Source organism: Ruditapes philippinarum, unplaced genomic scaffold (genome assembly GCF_026571515.1).
Source record: "Ruditapes philippinarum isolate M1 unplaced genomic scaffold, ASM2657151v2 ctg61_1_1_1_1, whole genome shotgun sequence".
NCBI classification, from domain to species: Eukaryota; Metazoa; Mollusca; class Bivalvia; order Venerida; family Veneridae; genus Ruditapes; species Ruditapes philippinarum.
The window spans coordinates 41,460-49,231 of record NW_026861844.1 but is presented as its reverse complement, the minus strand read 5'-3'; the positions used below and the strand labels follow the sequence as shown (position 1 = coordinate 49,231).

Below are 7,772 nucleotides of genomic sequence, written 5' to 3'. Positions count from 1 at the left end.
ACATATGGGTAGATAGCAGTGTTGAGATTATGCATGTCTTATATGTTCTTCCTATTTTGAAAAAATATCAGTTGCCTTGGCAACAAATAGGCTTAAAACATGGCATTAATATAACAATATTTGTGATTAGTCAAAAAGAGCTGAAATTTTTTATGAAATTGCATCTTTAATTCAAGAGTTATCTCCTCTTTAAGAATTCTGCTTTTAAAATGTTATATTTTAGTAACAGGGATGTTTCAAATATTAACTTTAGAGTGTCCTTCAGTCCGTCTGTCTGTCTGTTCATAAAAACTGTTTCCTGTGATCACTTTTAAAGAACTTTTCCAACAAGTTTACTTAAAATAGAGAAAAATTGAAACATAAGTGAATGGCCAATGGCCCTTCAGAATGTTGATGGGGTTCTAACCGGTAGGGGACTTATGGATTGCTTGCAATACTATGATAATTGCTTGTTACCTTATTCAAAGCACAATATTCATACCAATCCCAACTTTCTCAGTCAGTTCCATGAAAAGTGTCAGGACCTGTGTTAGAAACTACAATGTATTTGAGCCGCGTCATGACAAAATCAAAACATAATGGGTTTGCGACCAGCATGGATCCAGACCAGCCTGCGCATCCGCGCAGTCTGAACAGGATCCATGCTGTTCGCTTACAAACCCTATTACTGATAGCGAACAGCATGGATCCTGATCAGACTGCGCGGATGCGCAGGCTGGTCTGGATCCATGCTGGTCGCAAACCCATTATGTTGGTTTTGTCATGACGCGGCTCATTTCATGAACTCATAACTCAAAAAGCATATAACTCACTATTTGTTGAAATTTATTTCCATAGCAGCTAGACCTACATCAGATGTATAATTTAGATCTCTATACATGTATGAGTATAGTATTATTGGAAAAAGACATTAAACATGCACACATTCGTCCAATAAATTAACAAGTGCACAGAAGTAGCTCTATCATTATGTAGAACAGTTTTCAACTTTGATTGATTCATGTGTATACAGTTTTCATTTTGATTTGGTCAGAGATTCGAACTCGAGAATATTTATATTGTTAACGTACAGAGGATGAGCGCCGGTCCAGTACCGGCTGACGTACAACCTGTTACGCTCCTCGCAAAAGCAGACGGCCGTTGGACATATAACTGAGTCACTCAGAGGCTTTATTATCTTTAATTTCTCACATTCTTCTGATACGAGATGAAGCATGTTATTCTTATAGTTGCAGACAATCAACGTTCCGTCACGTGAAGCAACCAGTCCTTCCGGGCTGCATAGATCTGCATCATCGTACACAGCAACTTTTTTCCCGTTAAACGTAACTTTAGTGACGTCACATGTAATTCGATCTGTTACGAATAGAAACGAACCATCGTGTGAAGGCGCTATGTTTTGAGGACATTTAAATAGACATTTTCCATGTTCATCTTTGCTTAACGTTTTGATAATACGCCCATTCATGTCTAAGATTTCTACTTTACACGGTTCCGGTGCATCACAGGTCACCGCCAGTCTGTTATGACTATATGCAATTCCTCGACAATCTCCATCAACTTCAATAGAATGTGCCTTGACCAAATCTCCTTCAATTAATGAGAGAAACTGAATTTTGCGTTCCTTTGGAAGCGTCACCGCCAGCTGTTCTGGCTCAAGTATTCCAGTGTCAATGACGGCGACATCCCATGGGGCAGACGTAAGTGTATAATCCGAGACAATCTCCCTATGCTTAGTGCTCAATATTTTAATCGCATTATTGTTATTGTCAGCTAATACCAGAAAATCTTTAGTAAGAAGTTCTGCTCCAGTTATGTTGCAGTCATGATGATCCTTTGATGTCTTGACGCAAACATCACCCACATGTTTCAATACTGAATTTTCGTACTTGTGCGCATGTTTGGACATCCCGGAAGACAGTTTGTGTTCGGCTGATCCTATTGGGTGATCAATGTTGAAAATGTCGTCTGCTGTTTGTTTCGATGAAGTGTTACCTATATTTACAAGTGTGTGCGTCTGCGTTGCTGCAAATTTTTTATGGTACCGTATACAGTCTTTACACAAATACTGATTACATTCCTCACAAAAACGTTCTGCAATCACCGAGTTCATCTCATTGAGGCATGGGTCACAGTGAAGTGTTGCGGGAGCATCCGACGTGCCTTGCAAACTTGACAGTCCACCTGAACTTCCTGAGCTCTCCGTCGAAAAATCAACGTCGAAATACATCACATTTGCTGTTTAAATGTCCAATTCACCTCTCACTGTTTACCTTGAAGTAAAATGAAAAAAGTAAAAGTAAGTCCGTCTTAATACCATAAAACATTGAAGTTCTACGTGCGATTTCAATACGCGAACGTAAACATAAACTGAACACCGCTAGAGTAAGTCCAAAATACAATGCATACAGCTTGAAATATTTGGCATTAGATTTCATGTATTCAAAAATCAATACATTAACCGATAATTTAGTACAGCGACTAGGTGATCAATACCTGGCAAGGGAGATACACAATGTTACGTTAAACGCGTTTCTTAAGGTAAACATGGGTCATAGTTTCTAGTTCTTTCGATTTTTACAAGTCTTATCAAATGTCACAAGATTAACAGGTCAGTGAACCCCTTTCTTTAAGCCGTCCAAGTTCAAGGACTTAGATTCAGGAGTAGTGTTTATCTCTTCTTTTTTTTACAAATCATATTAGTAAATATAATTTACAAAGATTTTTTGAGGTTAGTTTACTCTGTATTTTACAACTGTCTAATCATATATGACCCGACACCCTATGCGAGGTGGTTATATTGCAAACAACAGTTTATACGCTCAGAAATATTTTTTTAAGAATTTATAACTAGTTTCCATGCACCAGAATTTCATTAATACACTGTTTATGTTAAGTCCAAAGAAATTAAATACATGTTTGATAATGTTTTAAGGGTCTCGTTTTTTCTGATACAATAATACAGATCTACTGAACATTGCACAATATACTGTATTAAATTTAAAAAAAGCATGTATCAAGATACAAACTACCCTATCAAATATATTATAGTAGCCTAATAAATGGAAATACTTTGCATATTTAACTCTTATCGTAGTTGTTTTTCTATGGTTAGCCAGCTCTTAATAGGATTTTATAGTTCTTATCTGCAAGGTCTATATATAAAGTTTTAAAATTTCTTATCTATACAGTACAGTAATTGATTTATATAATTTTTAATGCATTCTGACTTTCATGAAGGCGAATTTTTTTAAATACTAGTACATGTTGTGGGTCTAAATTGAATCTATACATAATTAATCAATGTTAAGAGAAATTTCCGCTTGTTTAGCTATTTGTTAAGTTTATACTCATAGCATATCTAGGTATCTATTTAAACTGTCTTATATACTGTACTGTAATCAGGTTATTTTTTTATTAAACGTCTTTTTCTCTACATTAATTTATGGTAAGCACCAGTGGAACAATGTTTCTTTACAGGTAAATTATTCAACCTTGAAAAAAATATTACGCAATTCGACAACTTGAGAAAAAAAAAAACTCTTGAATAAAATTAATCTGAGTGGTTGTGAATACTTCCTAAAATGTATTTTAGATACAATGTATCTATAAATTCTGAAAATGCACCCCCTAAAAATAAATAGAATAAATTCAATAATAAAAAAGTTGGATAAATAAATAAATAAATAAATAAAAAAAAGATACGTCCGAAAACTTACTAACTTACCAGTGCTGACTTACCATCATACATATTTTTAAAAATTAAAATGCGACAAAAGCAGGCAAACCAATTAGAAATGTTACCTTATTTGAAGCGATAAAACCTAGCCTAACCGCACAGTTCATATCGTCGGGTGTCCTAAATTCGACATCTCATGTACACTCCTGTTGTTGAAAACACCATTAAGATCTAAACTCTCGTGAGATGTCCGTGCTTTTTAAAGATAGAATTTTAATATTTTTTCATAGCTTGATTTGTAAAATTTCATACTGCAGTAATCAAATTTCTAGAACAAATAATGATTGTTACCTGTTATACCAAAGACAAACTTCTTGACTATTTTCAAATTTAAAAGCAATTCTCTGTAACAAGATACAGGCTTTACTAATACCGAGTATGACTTTTTCCGAGTTGTTTGCTATAATTACGTCATTATTACACGCGCTTACGTGCAAATGTTCAAACGTGACGTCAATAGTTTAATTAATAATTATTGTAACGTGTCAATCATAAACTTGGTTTGATTCAAAATTTCCACGTTTTAAAACCATGAAACCCGGTCAGTGGCGGTTTCAGACCCTGGGTTCAGGACTGCAGTCCCCCAGCTCAGCCTAAAGATACGTTCATGAGCTGGGCTGGAATATTTCTGTCATTTTCATGCAATGTTGGCAATAGTGTACATTTCATGCTATCATCCGGTTGTTAATCACCTGCCCTTTTTTTTCTTTTTTTAATGCGTTTATTTAAGGTCGCCGCCGGAAAGCCCATATGGGCGACCGTACACTTAAGTCGGGCCATCCTAGAGCGTCCCGCCGAGATTTTTTCGACGATTTTGTTCCAGCCTTAATAAATTATTGGTGAAGGAAGACCCCAGGTGCCCCTCCGGGCATTATTTCAGGCACGAGCGGTCACCTGGGTAGAACCACCGACCTTCCGAAAGCTAGCTGGATGGCTTCTTCACATGAAAGATTTCGACAAGATTGAGGATCGAACCTACAGCGGTGAGGGACCTGTGATCTCAAGTCAGCGACCTTAACCATTCGGCCACGGAGGCCCCTTTAAAAAAGCCTTATGGCTGGCAGGGATCTTTATTGACTTCAACGTTAAAACGGCACATTTGATTGGCTTATTATTTTCAAAATATCAAATAACAACACTTATAGTTGACACTCCTCCCACACCCACCCCGTTCACATACATTTAAACCCCTATATAGCACAAAGTCTCAATATTTTATCCAAGCTTGATGGTAAATGGGATCGTAAATTCATGAAGAATTTAAAAACACGTGAAAATACGATTCTTTAAAACAAATGTCGCATTCGGGGTTAAAGAGTTTGCAAGGGCTGAGCAAGTTGGTGCCAGAGTCCGACCCCAGAATGCCTGTGATTCGAACCACAATAATTATAGAATGTAGACTATTGTGTAATTCATCCTCATTTATTATTAATGCTTATAAAATTGACAATTCATTATTTGACTGAAGGTATGTCAGTACTTAATGTATTAGCAAATAAGACTTATGTTATGTTATAAAGTAAAATGTGCGAGACAGAAATCCTTCGAACGCCGCGATTGATCTGGTTTTATTGAATGAAAGCATTTGAAAAATATAATTACAAAAGTATGTGTCAGAAGTGGGATTCGAACCCACGCCCACATACGTGGACCAGAACACTCGTTATGAAGGTTTATCACCTTGAGTCTGGCGCCTTAGACCACTCGGCCATCCTGACATATCTTTAAAGTAAACACAATATTCAGTTGAACCGTAAAATAAATTATGCTGACATTAATATATGATCTCGGTTTTTAGAAGGTTTATAGGCCTCTGACCATTCGTCGATCCTCATATCTGTAAGACGGGAACACAGTATTAATTCAAAATGTGTATTTCATCATTATAATATTTTGCTGGTTATTATTTGGAATTTGAATAAGTCACATCGACACTATATATCATTAAAGGTCATTTGTAACATTTGAATCTATGCTGACATAATTATATCATGTCGATCAATCGCGATTTGGAGTTTTTTTAAGGGTGCAGATCACTCGTCTATGTCATATCTGTAAGACTGCATTACAGTATTAAATAAAAAAAATATTTCAATATTACAATTATTATCATTTTTCGTTGGGTTTAGCTCAAGTCACATCAGCACTGTAAATGCCATTTGGCGACATTCCATCTGTGTTGGTGGAGGAAGACATAGTGTAATTCTCAGTGTATTTTTTTCAGGTATGAGTGAGCACTATAGCAAAACCACTGACCTCCATTAATGAAGAAATGAATGGTTGAAAGGTAATATAGTCAGGAAGATCACCATTGGTGTTATGAGTGTATGCTTGCTATTAAAGGCACGGATATATATTATTTTTGTAATATAAATCCGTATTAAAAGTAATTAGGTTTTAAGATATAATATTCAAAATAGTTGGAACATATATAATGTTTCATTTTAATTATTGAGGTGGTTCAGTATTCGAAACAAAATGTTTGAAGACATGTTGGCGTAAAATCAAATAAAAGAAAAAAGTTGTAACATTTGAGGAACGATTTATCTCGTTTTAGTAAAGCAACGTTTTTTAAAAATAAATAACAAAAGTATGTGTCAGAAGTGGGATTCGAACCCACGCCCACATACGTGGACCAGAACACTCGTTATGAAGGTTTATCACCTTGAGTCTGGCGCCTTAGACCACTCGGCCATCCTGACATATCTTTACAGTAAACACAATATTCACTTGAACCGTAAAATAAATTACGGTAACATATAGTATAAATGCATGCTGACATTAATATATGATCTCGGTTTTTAGAAGGTTTATAGGCCTCTGACCATTCGTCGATCCTCATATCTGTAAGACGGGAACACAGTATTAATTCAAAATGTGTATTTCATCATTATAATATTTTGCTGGTTATTATTTGGAATTTGAATAAGTCACATCGACACTATCATTAAAGGTCATTTGTAACATTTGAATCTATGCTGACATAATTATATCATGTCGATCAATCGCGATTTGGAGTTTTTTTAAGGGTGCAGATCACTCGTCTATGTCATATCTGTAAGACTGCATTACAGTATTAAATAAAAAAAATTATTTCAATATTACAATTATTATCATTTTTCGTTGGGTTTAGCTCAAGTCACATCAGCACTGTAAATGCCATTTGGCGACATTCCATCTGTGTTGGTGGAGGAAGACATAGTGTAATTCTCAGTGTATTTTTTTCAGGTATGAGTGAGCACTAGAGCAAAACCACCGACCTCCATTAATGAAGAAATGAATGGTTGAAAGGTAATATAGTCAGGAAGATCACCATTGGTGTTATGAGTGTATGCTAGCTATTAAAGGCACGGATATATATTATTTTTGTAATATAAATCCGTGTTAAAAGTAATTAGATTTTAAGATATAATTTTCAAAATAGTTGTAACATAAATAATATTTTCATTTTAATTATTGAGGTGGTTCAGTATTCGAAACAAAATGTTTGAAGACATGTTGGCGTTAAATCAAATAAAAGAAAAAAGTTGTAACATTTGAGGAACGATTTATCTCGTTTTAGTAAAGCAACGTTTTTTAAAAATAAATAACAAAAGTATGTGTCAGAAGTGGGATTCGAACCCACGCCCACATACGTGGACCAGAACACTCGTTATGAAGGTTTATCACCTTGAGTCTGGCGCCTTAGACCACTCGGCCATCCTGACATATCTTTACAGTAAACACAATATTCACTTGAACCGTAAAATAAATTACGGTAACATATAGTATAAATGCATGCTGACATTAATATATGATCTCGGTTTTTAGAAGGTTTTTAGGCCTCTGACCATTCGTCGATCCTCATATCTGTAAGACGGGAACACAGTATTAATTCAAAATGTGTATTTCATCATTATAATATTTTGCTGGTTATTATTTGGGATTTGAATAAGTCACATCGACACTATCATTAAAGGTCATTTGTAACATTTGAATCTATGCTGACATAATTACATCATGTCGATCAATCGCGATTTGGAGTTTTTTTAAG

At 35.2% G+C, this 7,772-nt stretch overlaps 1 protein-coding gene and 3 non-coding genes across 6 annotated transcripts; all 4 read right to left on the bottom strand.

Annotated features, from left to right (window-relative positions):
• Positions 1-844: 844 nt before the first annotated feature.
• On the bottom strand, positions 845-4,150 carry LOC132717069 (uncharacterized). 3 transcript variants are annotated; one of them, XM_060700463.1, is made up of 2 exons: positions 4,031-4,150; positions 845-2,273 (listed from the first exon to the last, which is right to left on the bottom strand). In XM_060700463.1, exon 2 carries the CDS (start codon positions 2,228-2,230, stop codon positions 1,016-1,018), a length of 1,215 nt encoding a protein of 404 aa, XP_060556446.1. In that variant the 5' UTR covers positions 2,231-2,273; positions 4,031-4,150; the 3' UTR covers positions 845-1,015. The 3 variants fall into 3 exon arrangements, with proteins under 3 accessions (XP_060556446.1, XP_060556447.1, XP_060556449.1); XM_060700464.1 differs by lacking the exon at positions 4,031-4,150 and adding an exon at positions 3,805-3,826; XM_060700466.1 differs by lacking the exon at positions 4,031-4,150 and adding an exon at positions 2,497-2,517.
• Positions 4,151-5,350: 1,200 nt separating this feature from the next.
• Positions 5,351-5,457, bottom strand: Trnal-caa (transfer RNA leucine (anticodon CAA)). The gene is made up of 2 exons: positions 5,420-5,457; positions 5,351-5,396 (listed from the first exon to the last, which is right to left on the bottom strand). It is a non-coding gene; the product is annotated as a tRNA-Leu (tRNA).
• Positions 5,458-6,334: 877 nt separating this feature from the next.
• Positions 6,335-6,441, bottom strand: Trnal-caa (transfer RNA leucine (anticodon CAA)). The gene is made up of 2 exons: positions 6,404-6,441; positions 6,335-6,380 (listed from the first exon to the last, which is right to left on the bottom strand). It is a non-coding gene; the product is annotated as a tRNA-Leu (tRNA).
• An 898-nt stretch (positions 6,442-7,339) lies between these two features.
• On the bottom strand, positions 7,340-7,446 carry Trnal-caa (transfer RNA leucine (anticodon CAA)). The gene is made up of 2 exons: positions 7,409-7,446; positions 7,340-7,385 (listed from the first exon to the last, which is right to left on the bottom strand). It is a non-coding gene; the product is annotated as a tRNA-Leu (tRNA).
• Between the last annotated feature and the right edge of the window lie 326 nt (positions 7,447-7,772).